We start from the raw sequence: 18,480 nt of genomic DNA, 5'->3' as shown, positions 1-18,480 counted from the left end.
AGATGAGTTGTGCACTGATGAGTAATAGAGACTAGATTTACTATTACTATTATTTTTTTGTTAGATTTATCTAATTATTTTATTTATTACGTGGGCAAGTAATTATATGGACTTACGCACGACCGCAAATCTTCATAGAATTTTCTGCAGTGATATTTTTTTTTATTCATTTGGACTTGTCCCAAAAATGATTTATATATATAACCGAACTGACAAGCCACAAGGAAACAAAATAAGCCCCTTTTTTAAAGATTCCCTTTAAAATTATTTTATGGAGAATAATGATAATAAAAAAATTAACAGCCGATTCATTTATGAAAAGCAAATCTTCGTGCTTTTGGTGAACATAGGTAATAACAAGAGCTAAGAGCTCATATGGCACTTGTGACGAGACCAGAAGAGCCAAGAGCCAGGAGCTCATATGTCATGAGCTCTAGCAAAATTATAAGAATCAATAGATTGATATAAAAGGAAAATCAGAGGATTAATGACGGTCGGGATTTAAAATAAGAGCTCTGAGTCACGAGGTCCTTCTAAATATCAAAATTCATTAGGATCCAATCACCCACGTAAGTTAAAAATACATCATTTTTCCTAATTTTTCCTCTCCCTTTAGCCCCCCAGATGGTCGAATCGGGGAAAACGACTTTATCAAGTCAATTTGTGCAGCTCCCTGACACGCCTACCAATTTTCATCGTCCTAACACGTCCAGAAGCACCAAACTCGCCAAAGCACTGATCCCCACCCCCTAGCTCCCACAAAGAGAGCGGATCCAGTCCAGTTACGTCAATAATGTATCTACGACATTTGCTTATTCTACCCACCAAGTTTCATCCCGATCTCTCCACTCTAAAAGTTTTCCAAGATTTCCGGTTTCCCCCTCCAACTCCCCCCAATGTCAAGAGATCTGGTCGGGATTTAAAATAAGAGCTCTGAGACATGAGTTCCTTCTAAATTTCAAATTTCATAAAGATCTGGTCACCCGTTCTTAAGTTATAACACCCCCCAGCTCCCCAAAGAGAACGGATTCGTTCTAATCATGCCAGTCACGTATTTATAACTTGTGCTTATTCTTCCCTTCAAGTTTCATCCCGATCTCTCCACTCTAAGCGTTTTCCAAGATTTCTGTTCCCCTCCTCCAACCCCCATGTCCTCAGATCCAATTCGAATTGAAAATGGAGCATTTGAGACACAAGATCTTTCTATATATCAAATTTCATTAAGATCCGACAACCCATTCTTAAGATAAAGATACCTCAATTTTCACGTTTTCCAAGATTTCCGTTTCCCCCTCCAACTCCCCCCAATGCCACCTGATCTGGTCGGAATTTAAAATAAGAGCTCTGAAGCACAAGGTCCTTCTAAATATTAAATTTCATTAAGATCTGATCCCCCGTTTCTAAGTTACAAATACCTCATTTTTTTAATTTTTCCGATTTATCAACCCCCCCCCAGCAAATAACCCAAAGAGAGCGGATCCGGTCCGGTTATGTCAGTCACGTATATTAGACTTGTGCTTATTCTTCCCACCAAGTTTCATCCTGATCTCTCCGGTCTAAGCCATTTCCAAGATTTCCGACCCCCCCCCCAACTCCCTCCATCGACACTGGATCCGGTCGGAATTTAAAATAAGAGATCTGAGTTACGAGGTCCTCCTAAATGAAATTTCATTAAGATCCGATCACTCCTTCGTAACTTGAAAATACCTAATTTTTTTTAATTTTTCAGAATTAATCCTCCCCCGACTCCCCAAATTTTTCCCACCAAGTTTCATCCCGATCCCTCCACTTTAAGCGTTTTCCAAGATTTTACGTTTCCCCCTCCAACTCATCCCAATATCATCGGACCCGGTCAGGATTTAAAATAAGAGCTCTAAGACACGATATTCTTCCTAACGTCAAATTTCAGTTAGATCCAATCACCCGTTCGTAAGTTAAAAGTACCTTATTTTTTCTAATTTTTCCGAATTAACCGTCCCCCACTCCCCCACATATGGTCAAATCGGGGAAACGACAATTTCTAATTTCGTCTGGTCCCTGATACGCCTGCCAAATTTCATCATCCTAGCTTATCTGGAAGTGCCTAAACTAGCAAAACCGGGACCGACAGACAGATAGACCGACAAAATTTGCGATCGCTATATGTCACTTGGTAGATACCGGATTTAAAGTGTACTCATTCCAATCACAGGGCCTCGGATGAGTCCTGCATCGTTATTTTTCGTCACTACCTCCCCGTGCTGGGAGTGGGTAATTTGCGCGCCTGCTGCCTTCCTTGAATGTGGTAGCCGTTTCTTAGGAAGTGCAATAAAAAAGCACAGTCTAAGCCAAAATTCTTCAGTTTAAATGGGAAAGCTTTTGAACCATCAACCCCAACCCCTACCCTCATAGTGTCACGGCTTTGCCACCGGGCCCCGTCATTCGGCAGGCTGCTGTATTTTCAAAGATATTTAATTATTAAAGCAAGTCCAATTTTTAACAACGATATCTACTAAGCTTCAAACTTTTAGTTTTCTTTTTTAAGATTTTTTAATTGTGATCCCTTGTTAAAATATATAGAAATATTTTTACAATTACCAGCCGCCGGGCCCCAGTACGCGTCACGCTTCTATATATGGATTCTCATTGTCAATTGTCTTCTAATCGCTGACAACTTGCTATCTTTTCATACTGAGTCTTTTTATAGACATTTGCTTAGAAATCAAATCGGACTTCCAACTGCGATATCTACTGAGCTTCTAACTTTTCGTTTTCCTTATTAAGGTTTTTAAATTTTTGTAATCCCTTGCTAAAATATATAAATCTTTTTTTGCAGTTAACAATTTTTTACTCGTTGAAACAGAATGCGGGAAGCGGGGTCGAAGGGGTGAATATTGACTAGGGAAAAGGGCAGTTGTCCGAGGGCTGTAAAGGGCATTGTTAGCGAAATGTAAGGAAATTTTTGCTCTCCTTTCCTTAAGGGTAACTAGATTGGCTCTCCGAAGAAGGGAAATATAAGGTACTTTATCTTCATTAAAGATAATTCTTAGGCACCTTCTTTGGACCGCCTCTATTCTGTCCGACAATTTAATGGAGATGCCAGAACAGGCGTTTTCGAGGGTTGAGCACACAAATGAGAGAAATATCCTCAAACAATACGATTTAGCACATTTAAATTTTATAAGGAGTTTAAGGAGGGAAAAATACAGCATTTGCACGTCTTAAAATATCATTAATATGGCAATCCCATTTTAAGTCGCTTGAGATGGTAACACCCAGTAATTTCATAATGGTGACAGACATTTCAAAGTGAGACATTTCAAGTGAAAGAAGGGGAAGTTTTAAGAAAATTAATAGTTAAAACCGTTGACTTTAAGGGATTGACTCCCATATCATTAGTAACAACCTCGTCTGATATCGTTTCCAAGATGTTTATTGGGCTATTTCTTAAATTTTTGAAACATGTCTCTAAGACAGTTAGATCATCAAAAAATTTTCATCTATCCGGGAAATCGACACCAAGGTTGTTTATCATTGCAATGAAATAAAACTGGGCCTAAGAGGGTTCCTAAGGCACGTCATTATAAATTGGGAGGGGATCAGAATATACATTCAGGTATTTGACGACTTGTGTTCTATTAGAAAGCAAAGACGAAATTATTCTAATTAAATAGGGGTCAACTTGAAAGTCTTGGATTTTTTTTTTACCAATGTATTGTGGTTAATTAAATCAAAAGCCTTTTGCAATTCCACTACAATAACATGGGACCAGGTATTCGGTTTATCAAATGTGTTACATATATTGTCAATAAGGTGAACAATATAGTGGATGGTAGATGTAGAGCGTAAGTTTCGAATTGTCGTTGGTCAACATTTGAGTGTCTACTTCGCAACCATACACACAGTGCCTTTTGATTTAGCTGGAATGGATTTGGAAGAAAGACCCACTGGCATTTTTTATTTACTCTGAAGCAAAAATATTCATCTCACTGAGACCAGACTGGAGCCCTTAAACAATGGTGAATATCAGTGAAAAACAGCTAAAATATTACAATCCGTATAGATTAGAGTTGAAGGTAAATAAGATTCCTCTCATAATTTAAGTGCAGTAACTCAAAATGTGTTATCTTTTGAAATATTAGAATTACCCCGTCCCCTCACCTTCCTAAACTCAATATATCGCCTTTAAATCCCATGATATAGCAATTTTCAAAATTCACAAGTTACTGCTTTGGAGAGAGAAAAGTGAGAGTTCGGAAGTTGGAAATACCTTCCCCGACAGCATTTCATACCACGGATCTATTTCAATTCGAAGACACGGATCCACTTCGAATTACCCATATCAATTGATCTTCTCATATCAATTCTCATGTCACTTTCTTTTTATCTTATTTGGTTTTCAAGATATTAAGAAGTTAAAAGCTCTTTTCTATACAAAATTACTAGTCAATCGCATGAATAATTATAAAATATGTTTCTTGATACAAATTGTTAACCGTATCCTGGATGAAAAAAAAAGAGCCAAGAGCTCATATGGTGCTTGTGACGAGGTCTGAACCTAAAATTAGACTCGGTACTAGAGTCATTGATTTTGCTGTTCGTCCAAAAGCACTGAACTCGCCAAAGCACTGGAAATCTCCCGCCCCCAACTCCCCCAAAGAGATCAGATACGACCCGGTTATGTCAATCACGTATCTAGAACTTGTGCATATTCTTCCCATCAAGTTTCATCCCGATATCTCCACTCCAAGCGTTTTCCAAGATTTCCGCTTCACCCCTCCACACCACAATTTCCCCTGATCCGATCTGAATTGAAAATGGAGCATCTAAGACACGAGATCTTTCTAGGTATCAAGTTTCATTAAGATCCAATCACCCATTCGTAAGATAAACATACCTCAATTTTCACAATTTCACCTCCCTCCACCCCCCCCCTAAATGGTAGAATCGGGGAAACGACTGTTATCAAGTCAATTTGCGCAGGCCTCTGACACGCCTACCAATTTTCATTGTCCTAGCACGTCTAGAAGCACCGAACTCACCAAAGCACTGGAAATTCCCTCCCCACTCCCCCAAAAAGAGCGGATCCAGTCCGGTAATGTCAATCACGTATCTAGGAATTGTGCTTATTCTTCCCACCAAGTTTCATCCCGATCTCTCCACTCCAAGCGTTTCCAAGAATTTCCGGTCTCCCCTCCAACTCCCCCCAATGTCATCGGATCCAGTCGGGATTTAAAATAAGAGCTCTAAGACACGATGTCCTTCTAAATATTCTAGTTCATTAAGATCCGATCACCTGTTCGTAAGTTAAAAATACCTAATTTTTCTAATTTTTCGGAATTAACCGTCCCTCCATCCTCCCCAGATAGTCCAATCGGGAAAGCGACTATTTTTAATTTAATCTGGTCGGGTCCCTGATACACCTATCAATTTCCATTATCCTAGCTTATCTGTAAGTGCCCGAACTAGCAAAACCTGGACCGACGGCAGAAATTCCGATCGATATATGGCACTTGGCAGACGGACAAGTGCCATAAAAACTAAACGACACTGTTGTACACTTTACCATTGTCTTTCTCTTACTTTACTATTATCGTAAAATTTCCAGGTTACTTTTTGGTTTAAAATAAGTAGCCATTGGGCTCTTTAATTTTTGAAGAGCCATATTGCAAAATTTTCAATTTGTTTATGACGACTTTTTTTTTTAATTTGAAAAAGAAAGCGAACTAGTTTTTGCTAATGGTAAGCATCAAACAAATAATACTATTTTATACTTTGACAGTTCATAAATTAATGCGATAACTTAAACTTTGTCTTTGGATTGGTTTGGCGTTACTTCCTTCTTTCAACATTTTGAACCGAAACAATTTATTAGTGGCACATGATTAATTTATGAGAGATAATCTACCTGTCAACTAACAGGTGATGTTCTCAAGCTCATGATACTATCTTATCTGCCTTTTAAGCTGAGAAGCCTTCTAAGGGATTCTAACTGATTACAAAGCTTTAAAGATCTTTCCTTTACTATGCCTAAAATGAAGCCTTTCAATAGTTTTTTTTTTCTTTTAGCGATTAGAATTTCATCACGACTACGGTGAGTCTAAAGGTGTTGTGTGAATCTTTCTTGTCTAACAGTGTTGTGCTGCAATTAGATGAAAGGTTGAAGAATTTTTCAACTGATTACAGGATTTCTGAGGATATGTTACGCGGAACAGTCAAAACGTTGAAGGCGCAATCGGCTAAGGATCATGATGGCTTATTTGCTAATCACCTCAAACTCGCTCCTTCTTCTTTTCTTATTACTCTACTGGCATTTTTCAACCTTTTACTAACTACTGGCTTAGTACCATCGTCATTCTATATTGGCATGGTTACGCCTATTCCTATGAGCGGGAAAAAAGACTTGTCATCTTGTAGTTCCTGGAGGCCAATTACTAGGGGTTCTATGATTGGGAAAGTGTTTGAGTTGTGTTTGAAGGATCTTCTTGAAATTCTTGACACTGGTTCTAATCAAGTTGGTTTAGAGAGGTTTGGGATGTGACCACGCCCATGCATCTTTCAGCAAAGTTATTGAAGAAGCGAAAATTTCTGGTCAACCGCTAGACGCCCTTTTGATTGATATCAAAGGGGCCTTTGATAACATTTCTCATGCATCTGCTCTGCTCACTTTAATCCATGCTGGATTGCCCCTAGCTGTCATACGAGCCCTTCGCTCTTGATATTCTGATTTAAAGATCCGTATCTGTCCGAGTTCGTCTTCATCTCAGTCCAAATTAATTCAAGTGGGTAGAGGAATTAGACAAGGAGGAATTATTTCTCCTTATATATTCAATTCTTGTTTAGCTACTGCCCTTAATTCTCTTTCCTGCTCTTTTGTTTTATTATCTCGAAATCTGTCTTACATTGCATATGCGGATGACATTATCCTTCTAAGCCGGTCCAAGTCTAGTCTTGTTTCTAATTTTAATATTTTAATTAATTGTTTAAAAGGTTTGGGCCTTTCTATCAGTTTTGAAAAATGTCAATTTTTTGTTGTAAATTGTTTAGAGGATAATGCCAGGGCGACTCTCAATTGCGGCAATGGTGTTACTTTTCAGTCGTCGCTAATAGTCACTTATTTGGGATTACCTTATGCTGCTTCGAAAAGAGATTTTAAACCAGTCCTGGTTCAGCATGTTCAGATGAAACTACGCAAGGCATTTGGTCTTCTAATTCGTTTTCGGGGTCTTTACCGTCGGGACGTCCTTGGTCGTATGTATAGCGCTGTTGCTCTGCCCTACGTATTGTTCCCGTCCCTCCTCTTCCGAAATTTCAGACCTTCTGATCTTTCACCCATTAAAGTTTCTTATTTTAAATTCTGTAAATTTTTACTTGGTTTCCCCCTTTCTTTTAGTAACACTGAGATTGTTTTAAAGCTTAATGTGAAGGATCCTGTAGTCTGTATAAAGAAAAAATAAAAAACAATCGAAGATAAGGCGAAAATTAACCTTTTAGGCCACAATTTATTTCCGTTTTTTAGTAACAGTTCCGGCTCTTCATGATTAATAGGCTAAACTATTTAGCAAGTGTTTTGTATCTTTTTTTTAAAGTATTTGATCAATATTTGATAGGTTTTGATTGTGTGTTATAATTTGTTTTTTTCCTTTATATTATATTGTAGCATACTCCTCATTTTTTTGAGGGAAATAAAGAAAATAAATAAATAAATAAAAGCAGTATTCACAGTAACCCCATTAAACTGGATAAACTCCATTGATAGGTGTAATCCTCGGTTCAGTGCATTATATATATATAAATATATATATATATATATATATATATATATATATATATATATATATATATATATATATATATATATATGGCGAAGATATATATTTTCTACTGATGATTGTGACTATAGTTATGATCATTATGAGAAGCCCTTAGAAGCTTGTCAGCCTCTAAATAATAAGACACCCGGAATATGGAAAAATAAAACTGTAGAAAGAATAAATAAAAACTGTACTTGAAAGGATGTCCTTCTCCTGTCTTTTGAATAGCTTGCAATACGGTCTTGTAAAGTCTGAATATGGATGCTCCAACCAAAATGTAAAGTAGGAGATGCGCAAAAACACTGATGAAAGAAAACTGAGACAGGGAGAATAGGAGCACTAGGCCGGCTCCAAAAACTGCACCTGAAATCTTTGGATCACGCCAGTACACCAAATCAGCAACTGTAATTAAAAATAGAGATATTGCATAGCTTCAAATTAATAAACAACTCAATATTATCAAACCAGATAAAAGGAACAAGAAAGAATCCTTCCAATTTTTTAATTTTTAGACCTGGTCCCCTCTAAGGCTATGAGACGCAAAATTTGAACTGGACTCACTTTGACACTGAATCTTTCAGATAATGCTAACTACAAGAAAATAGACTAAATTAGATGCCAGAAAATAAGAGAAAGAAATGACAGAAAATAAGACGAAAATCTGAAGGTTATCACCTTCCCCTCCCCAAAAATGGAGGCTAATACTTTTTTTTACGTATCTTTGGGTCTTTGATGTGGTTACACTGAAATAAACTCTTCTTTTAACATTGCGCCATTTCAACATTTAACAATTAACTATCCGAGAAGAAAAGTAATTGCAGAAACTTGACAGAAACCAAATTGCAGTAATAACAACGAATACTAAAACAGTCAAAATTTATTTGTAAGTAAGTAAGAAAACAATCCAAAACAAGAGCTAAGAGCTCATATGGCACTTGTGACAATGCCAGAAGAGCTAAGAGCCAAGAGCTTATATGGTATGAGCTCTAACAAAATTCTAAGAATCAATAGATTGACTTAAAAGGGAAATCAGAGGCTTAATGCCGGTCCGGATTTAAAATAAGAGCTCTGAGTCACGATGTCCTACTAAATATCAAAATTCATTAAGATCCGATCACCCACTCGTAAGTTGTAAATACCTCATTTTTTTCTAATTTTTCCTCTCCCTTTAGACACCAGATGGTTGAATCTGGGAAAACGACTTTATCAATTCAATTTGTGCAGCTCCCTGACACGCCTACCAATTTTCATCGTCCTAGCACGTCCAGAAGCACCAAATTCACCAAAGCACTGAACCCCTCCCCCCAACTCCCCCAAAGAGAGCGAATCCTGTACGGTTACGTCAATCACGTATTTACGACATTTGCTTATTCTATTCACCAAGCTTCATCCCGATACCTTTACTCTAAGCTTTTTCCAAGATTTCCGATTTCCCCCTCCAACTCCCCCAATGTCAACAGATCTGGTCGGGATTTGAAATAAGAGCTCTGAGACATGGATTCCTTCTAAATATCAAAATTCATTAAGATCAGGTCACCCGTTCTTAAGTTGAAAACACCTCAATTTTTCGAATTTTTCCAAATTAACACCCCCCCCAGCTCCTCCAAAGAGAACGGATCCGTTCCAATTATGTCAATCACGTATCTAAACTTGTGCTTATTCTTCCCATTAAGTTTCATCCCGATCTCTCCACTCTAAGCGCTTTCCAAGATTCCTGTTTCCCTCCTCCAGCCCCCTATGTCACCGGTCCCATTCGAGTCGAAAATGGAGCATCTGAGACATAAGATCCTTCTATATATCAAGTTTCATTAAGATCCGATCACTTATTCGTAAGATAAAAATACCCCAATTTTCACGTTTTTTAAGAATTCTGGTTTCCCCTCCAACTCCCCCCAATGTCACAGGATCTGCTCGGAATTTAAAATAAGAGCTTTAAAGCACAAGATCCTAATAAATATCAAATTTCATTAAGATCTGATCACCCATTCGTAAGTTACAAATCCCTCATTTTTCCGAATACCCCAATAAGAGCGGATCCGTTCCGGTTATGTCAATCATGTATCTAGGACTTGTGCTCATTTTTCTCACCAAGTTTCATCCCGATTCCTCCATTATAAGTGTTTTCCAAGATTTTCCCCCTCCTAACTCCCCTCCCCAATGTCACTAGATCCGGTCAGGATTTCAATTAAGAGCTCTGAGACACGATATCCTTCCAAATATCAAATTTAATTAAGATCCGATCAGCCGTTCGTAAGTTAAAAATACTTCATTTCTTCTATTTTTCCGAATTAACCGCCCCCCCCCCCAGATGATCAAATCGGGAAAACGACTATTTCTAATTTAATCTGGTTCGGTTTTTGATACTCCTGCCAAAGTTCTTCGTCCTAGCTTACCTGGAAGTGCCTAAAGTAGCAAAACCGGGACCGACAGACAGACCGACAGAATTTGCGATTGCTATATGTCACTTGGTTAATACCAAGTGCCATAAAAAAAGGACTGCTAATGATATTATAACAAACTCGCATTTTAATCAGAGCCTATCCCTTACTGGACTGTTCAATACCAAAGAAAAATAGTCAAAACGAGGAAAATACCAGGGAGAGTCAAACATCTAAGACCTATTCACGATAAGATTTAGCTAGCTCTAAACCATTATATAGCAAAATTTAGCCAGTATCCAGAGGCAGCTAGAGGCAGCTAAAGTTAAACTTATTTTAATTTTGAAAAGAGCAGCCAATTCGAGAGCTTCATAATCAATCTTCAGCCCCCCCCCCAAAAAAAAAATCTGCATAACGAGCTAAGCCAGATTGGAAAGTTCCCACTTGAAATGGTGTAGCAAGCCAATAAGATTTTTTTTTAATTATCCTGAATAGCGAACTAAAACTTAGTGAAAAAATTATATCTGAACTGGTTATAACAAGCCAATCAGATTATTTTTCAAATCATTCTTCGTGACGGCGAAGTGTGACTCAAAGACCCAATCAGGAAATTCGACTAAGACCGAACTCATTAATAATAAATCTTGGTTAAATTCCGAAACTACTCATCATTGAAGTAATGAACATGAGCTTAGCTCAGAGATTGCAACAAAGACAAATAAAAAGGAAACAGGGCACCATACCAAATTCACTTTTTTGATACTTATCTGTTAGCCAGTAAACAATCGAGAATTTGGATCTACAGATACAGGGTTAAAACGCCTGAAATACTTGGGAATAGATAGGATATATATACATATATATATATATATATATATATATATATATATATATATATATATATAAAATTTGGGATGTATATTTGCACATTAGGGGGGTTAGGGGGAAAAGTATAGAGGGACTGCGTGCAAAATGCTATTTAACCTACCAAAATACCAATTAAATATTTATTAAAATATAGGTACAATATAATTTTTCATGGTCCGAAGCTAACTGTCTCAGTATACACACAGCAATAGATCGGTTATTGTCTGATTTTATACATCCAAATTCTCTAGTGTGTACTGACTAACAGATAAGTACCCTTTTTACAAGTAAAATCTAATGTAAAAAAACACTAATGTAAAAAAATGCACTGAAAAAAATGTTATGATCCCCGTTGATTTGCTTTTTAATTTAAACCTACAGTTCAATAGCAATAGCTTACCCCTAATTTCATATTTAATATCCTCTATCTTTTTGGACAAAACATGAACATCAGTCATTATTTTAAAACTAGGCACCAAACAATCTACTGCAAACTTGAGGTTAGTTTGACAAATTTACTTTCACAATTCTGAAGCAGAAAAAAGTCAAGGAGAGACCAGAGAAATGGACTATTTTTTATAGTTTGCATGCCACACAAGAACTACATTCTTCCCATAGATCGATCTTGGCGAACGAGCATTAACCTTAGACAGCAAAAATGAAAACGCCCATCAGAAGATTTAAAATACTAAAAAACATTATACGCTTTTAGCGAACAGATGAATGGAGCGAGCAAGAGAGAAAGCAGCATGAAAGAGGGAGTGATGGAAGGAAGGAATGAAAAGAGAAAATGCCACTGCTTTCGACGCTGATTTGTTCGTATTTAATGAGCTAAAATTCAAACATGACATTATTAATAAACAATTAATAACAATTAAACATTATCAATAAACAAATAAACTAAGAAATGTAAAAAATAAATTAAATGCGGTCACATGTTAATCTTAAAGAGTTAAAAATGGAGGAATAGCTACTTGAAACTTCGGAAGCTTCTTTTGCGTGACACTCTCGAAGGCACTTAGTTGGAATATTCTGTTTTCAAACTCTAGTAGTAATCTACCGTCATATAAGCATCCCCCATTCCTTGGTATCAAAGGTTTTCAAAAGCTTGATATTAAATTCATGAAAGCTTTTTAATGTTAAAAGTATTTCTAAATCATAGTCCAACCTCAAGTCCAATGATAATTTGATACTCCAGTCAGATTGAAGAAAGCGACTTGACACCGAAACTTTAAAAATGGAATTTTGACAACATCAAAAGAACTGGTGTTTTATGCAGATTTCAAATATATAAAATTCACTAAGTTTAATGTTAGCCAACAAAAGCTAAGGCCTGAAAAAATTTGCCTGATTTTCAAAAAAGGAGGAGCACCCTCAAAAGTCAAGCAATTTAATGAACATTGCACCATCAGACTTAGCATATAAGAAAATCCTACTGAAATGGTTTCAAGCTCCATGTGCGAAAATGTGGAAATTTGCATTTTTTTTCAAAAAAAAAAGATCACAGATGCGTGTTTATTTGTTTATAGGGGCGATCGCATCGAATCAATGGTTCTAAAATATCAGGAGAGGCCTCATTCGTACGGAAATTGAAACTTTTAATACTCTATTGGAGGCCATCTAGCCCACCCAAACACCTTTTTTCTCAAAGACACCTGATAAAAAATTTGAGATGGTCATATCAGGACATATGCGGACATTTTTTGGGAGAATTTTCTGCAGGAAGGAGGGAATTTTTCGTGGAAGGAAGTTTACAGGAAGAATTTTATAAAGGGGAAGTAGATTACCCGGTATGATTTGAACGAGAGCCAAGAGCTCATATGGCACTTGCGACGAGGTCTGAACCTAAAATTAGACTCGGTACTAGAGTTATCGATTTCATCATCCTAGCACCTCAAAAAGCACCGAACTCACCAAAGCACTAGAAATCCCTCCAATTCTCCCAAAGAGATCGGACCCGGTCCGCTTATGTAAATCACGTATCTATAACTTGTACTTATTCTCGAACTCGCCAAAGTACTAGAAATCCCCTCAACTCCCCCAAAAAGAGTGAATCCGGTCCGGTTATGTCAATCACGTATCAAGAACTTGTACTTCTTCTTCCCATTAAGTTTCATCTCGATCTCTCCACTCTAAGAGTTTTCCAGGATATCCGTTTCCCCCTCCACCCCTTATGTCCCAAATTAAAAAAGCAGCATCCGAGACATGAAATCTTTCTATATATCAAGTTTCATTAAGATTCGATCACCCATTCCTAAGATAAACATACCTCCATTTTCGTGATTTCCCCTCTTCCAGCCCCCCCAGATAGTTATTTCGGGGAAATGACTGTTATCAAGTCAATTTGTGCAGGTCCCTGACACACCTACCATTTTTTATCGTCCTAGCACTGCAAATCTCCTCCCTCCCCAAATCCCCCAAAGAGGGCGGATCCAGTCCGGTTATGTCAATTACGTAACTAGGACTTGTGCTTATTCTTCCCACCAAGTTCTCACCAAGCCCGATCTCTCCACTCTAAGCGTTTTAATTAGAATTGTGCTTATTCTTCCCACCAAGTTTCATCCCGATCTCTCCACTCCAAGCGTTTTCAAAGATTTTCCGGTTTCAAGTGAAATGATTGAGCAGCATCAAAACTTAAAATCGACAAAATTATTCCGTATATGAGATGGGACTTCCTCCTCCTCAACCCACACTCTTTACGCTTAAGTTTGACTTTTTGACACAATTCCTTAAGAAGACTATTCAAACCTTCAACACAGTCTCGTATAGGGGGAGGGGGATATAAATACAATAACTACATAGCATACTTATAATAAAAAAGAAACGATCAGGCATTCAACTGAAAATCAAGTGTGCAACAAGATATATTTTAATGTATTTCGATTGGCAACCGGAGGTGAAAACAAAAGGAAAATATATTGCAAAATTCTCTGGCTCTGAGAATTTCCTCAAACCACAAAAATATCTCAATCGAGCTAACACGAAAATTAATCATCAAAACAAGCACTGAACTGTAAACCAGCGGCAAGTCTTGAAAATGAAAAATAATTATTTCACACTCGAGTCACGTAGCTTGCATGTCCTAAAGTTTACGAAAAAAGAACTCCAAAAAATGGTATACTAATTTCAAAAAGTATATTAAACAGAAGTTATGAACCCTTAATTTTAGAGCAGCTGCACATGGGATATGGTACAACAAAACGTCCGTGATCAAGTAGCAAGGAAGACAACAAGGCCCAAGGAAGACGTAGCGTTTCAGGGGAAATCGGAATATTTCCTTGGTTACATTCGACCAGTGTAATGCAACTTGCCTCTTGAAAAAGTTTAACACCTCCTAAAACCCCATGTTTGTTCTGCATTCAAGACTACTATGTAGACTGACAATAGGGTACTGGAACTATAAACCATTAAGTCCTTTCCTATTTCATCCTAATCTATCGTGGATCTAACAACCTTTTTTATAAATTGCAAACCAAATCCTGTTTGGAGACAACGTAAAGGACATTCCTGTCTGAGCATTCAAAGCTAACCATGACCAAACAGCTGGTTCCCACTGACCTAGAGGACGATGCAATCTCTTTTGGCTCGACCTGGTTACTCCTAAGACATATGACCCTATTCAGTGGAACACAACCGTCTGCCATGGCCAAGGGCAAGGAAGGGCAGCCATCTATCTTGTGTCCTGAACCAAGTGCAAGCAAGTAATATTAAAATTGGCAAATCACAACCACTGGAAATAAGGACAGGGATGTTAAATGAGCCAAGCTCCCAAACCAAAATGATTAAAGTTTGTATCCCTAAACCATCAACCCTATCGAAGTTCATTAACTTTCATGTTACCCATCGAAGGCTACGAGCCTGAGAAAATTTACCTGATTTTCGAAAAAGAAGGGAAACATCCCCAGTAAGTCAAACAATCTTATGGAAAATCACAAAATCATATTCAGCATATCTGAGAACCCTACTGTGCAGATTTCGAGCTCCTATCTACAAAAATGTGGAATTTTGTATTTTTTGGCAGAAGAAAAATCACGGATGCGTGTGTGCCCTTTTTAAGTGACCAAAAAGATTGGAGGGCACCTAGCCCCCCTCCACGGCCATTTTCTCCAATAGCCATTTATTCAAGCATAGCTAAAAGACCCAATAGCTATGCTTTTGGTGATCCTCTATCTTATTTCTAAATATTATTTTTGCTTGTATAGAATCAACAAAATAATATTTGTGTTCCACCTACAAGTCAAACTAGACATCGATAACTGAACGATGCCCACCTCTCAAAGATAAAAACGAGAAATATTTCTATTAAGAATTAAAATTCTGGAAAAAAACTCCTGGAGAAACTGAAGAAAAAACTTCTGAGGTAAGTGGAGCCGTACGTGACTGGCAGAATAATGTTTTAGCGCAGACATAATAAAAAAGGTTAAAAAGCAAAAGTTTTATCACTTTATTCCCGTTATCTTGTAAAATTTATAACAAGTTGATATGTACCTTTTAATTCTTCCATTTTCAACGAAACCCCCCCCCCCTGAAAAAAAACTTATTAATTATGCCTGACAGTCACCATCTAATTTACAGATGGACAAAAACTTCTACACTCCATCGGCTAAAGGGGAGTTTTAATGGTTAATCCCTTTATCACAATAAGAAATTGGACGAATATTATGTTTACAAAAATCAATCAACCCACATAGCCCTGAACAAATAGAACATTATAACAGTTCTAAAGCCGTATGTCAAATTTTATGTCTAAACTAGTAATATAAATAGCTATTATATAGTCAATAGACAATAGGCATTGCGCTTTAAATAACATATCCAGTAATGAGTTCATACAAAGAAAGCTGCATTATCTTGGAAAAGCATAACATTATGATAAATAGAAAAGCCCGACCTGTCAGATAAGGAAATGACAATTAACTAGTAATACTCAAACAAAATATAATTATCTTAAAATTAGCTTGCCTTCAATCAATTTACTCATTTAGGCCTATTCGCAGTTAGATTTTACAAATAGCGAGCTAGCACTAATATGAGCCAATCAAATTCTTATATAGATTTTTTTTTCTTAGCGGAATAGAAAATTCTATGAAAAATCCGATTGGCTTAAATCAGAGCTGCCTAAATTTCGATGCTAGGAAAATCTAATTGCCAATGGGTTTTTAATTGGACTTAGGTCAACGTAAAGGGTAAATTTACATAATATATGGAAACTTAAAAATCCAAGTTAATAAATTTTGTTATTAAAACTTATTAACCAAGTTATTAACAGTTGATAATCGATCCATTATGAGAATCAAAAAGTTACCCAAGTCTTGTTCTCCTAACAATTCCATTTTTTGTGTTCCAATTAATATCTGAATATAAATTCGGGCTTAAACACCAGAATCTTCCCTCAAAATCAAGTTCTGATCGTGTAGACCTGAGTAATTCAAGTTCTGACCGTCTAGATTCATGTAAAAATTACTACAGGAACTTCTAGATATTTTCCAGGTGTCCATACAATCCACTGGTTTTCTTTACAAAAACAACAATGCATACAGGACTTAAGACTCCCAAATGTTTTTTTTTTTATTTACAATTTAGGGAGCCTTTCGAAATCAGACATTTGGTTTTTTAATCATATTACTTTGCATTATACTATTTATTTTTAACTACTCCTATGATTTCATATGGTAAAAAAAAGACTATTCTGAACAAAACTAGAGGACGGTATTTTACCTGCAAATAGTCTTTGTATAAAGAGCTAGGAAACAGTCATACAAAAAAAAAAGTTATTTAAATATTAAATAACTGTGTGTTAATAGTTTTCCATTTATTTTACAAATCATTCTTTTTTCTATTAAAAGTATATTATTGAAGAAATTTCAACCGGAGAGCGAAGACCTATATATAAGGTTTGTTTAGCATTGGAACATCTGAGAAGAAAAAGCAAGAACAAAAAATGTACTCCATACTTACATCAAAACAGATTGATTTTAAAATTGAGTGATATATCTAAGAATTTCTTATCAAATTACGAAAAAAAAAATGCTTGCCAAAGACAATCTCTCTTTGCAAGGGGACCTGTCTAGTTCACAAATAGACCAACTAAAATAGATTGTCTCAACAATCTACTTGTACTCCTCATAAGAAACTAATTGGCTAGAGGATTCGGTTCTAGACGGATTAACAACTAATTGAAAGGTTCTAAAAGCTCGAATTGAGCAAAAAATTATTAAACAGACATATCAATTATTTTTGAACAGCGGTTTATAAATATTACTATGACTGCTAGTTTATTCAAGCAAAAAAGATCTTTTAGGTGAAGAAGTCGGCCATCCTTTCTATACAAGTAACCATTGCTCTATTGCAGCGGTAAAACTTGTTTATTTCCAAACCAGCTTCAGTACGAGGAGCTTCATCATTAGCAAGCTGAACCATGAATCTCCCCCAAAAGCTAAAAAAAAATGTCTTGCAAAGGAAACTCTGGATATTGATCCACCTACGTGGTATCATGACTACAATCATTAGGATCCCGAATCCGTCATTCGTAACTTTCAGGAATCGTCGCAGGACTCCTTTTCTATTTATATTTAAGGAGTTTGTATTCATATATTGGGATTGGGGATATCTGGGGCATATGGCTCCAATTTCTTGATACAATACCAAAAGCAAACTTTAAAAAAATCCTTCGAACCCCTCCTTAAAGGTTTGGGCTAAATGTCATAGACCCAAAATTTGATTCGATCACACTTTCTAGGGTAATACTGAGAAGAAACGGTGGAATCGGCCACTGAAACTTCATGGGAGGGATTGAAGAGTGAGGCTTTGAATAGGCTCGGATGGAGGAGGAGCGTGCATAGCTGTGCTGGCCTCACGTGGCTTGGTGCTGCAGGGATTGTTAAAAATAGTAGCAGTAGACGATAAATTGCAGTTACTACATCGCAACAGAAATGATAGTGAATGCAGAAAAGAAAGTAGCAAACACGAAGAAAAAGAGCAGACAGCGAGTAAGTTAGAAATATTCAGAAATAGAGGTAAATGACTCCCCTAAGTTGCCTTTAGAGCAAAGAGCTAAAAGAAAGAGACAATAGAACTAAAAAAACAAGAGCTAAGAGCTCATATGGCACTTGTGACGAGGCAAGAAGAGCAAAGAGCCAAGAGATCTTGTGGTACGAGCTCTAACAAAATTCTACGAATCTTTGCTTAATACCCTAAATATCAAAATTCATTAAGATCCGATCACCCACTCGTAAGTTATAAATACCTAATTTTTTCTCTCCCTTTAGCCCACCAGATGGTCAAATCTGGGGAAAACGACTTTATCAAGTCAATTTGTGCAGCTCCCTGACACGCCTACCAATTTTCATCGTCCTAGCACGTCCAGAAGCACCAAGCTCACCAAATCACCGAACCCCTCCCCCCAACTCCCCCAAAGAGAGCCAATCCAGTACGGTTCCGTC

At 36.9% G+C, this 18,480-nt stretch overlaps 2 protein-coding genes across 3 annotated transcripts in view; both read right to left on the bottom strand.

The window, feature by feature from the left end:
• LOC136029572 (glycogen phosphorylase-like) overlaps positions 1–18,480 on the bottom strand; it is a 302,996-nt gene that overhangs the window by 142,247 nt on the left and 142,269 nt on the right. The gene's annotated exons all lie outside the window — the stretch shown is intronic.
• LOC136029571 (reticulon-1-like) overlaps positions 1–18,480 on the bottom strand; it is an 82,992-nt gene that overhangs the window by 13,303 nt on the left and 51,209 nt on the right. For both annotated transcript variants that reach the window (XM_065708061.1, XM_065708063.1), the window contains one exon: positions 7,988–8,195. In XM_065708061.1, the coding sequence (XP_065564133.1) occupies positions 7,988–8,195 (208 nt within the window). The remainder of the gene's footprint in view (positions 1–7,987; positions 8,196–18,480) is intronic.

This window comes from Artemia franciscana, chromosome 7 (genome assembly GCF_032884065.1).
Source record: "Artemia franciscana chromosome 7, ASM3288406v1, whole genome shotgun sequence".
Lineage (NCBI taxonomy): Eukaryota > Metazoa > Arthropoda > Branchiopoda > Anostraca > Artemiidae > Artemia > Artemia franciscana.
The sequence above is the reverse complement of the archived record's forward strand: the minus strand, read 5'-3'. Positions and strand labels throughout refer to the sequence as shown.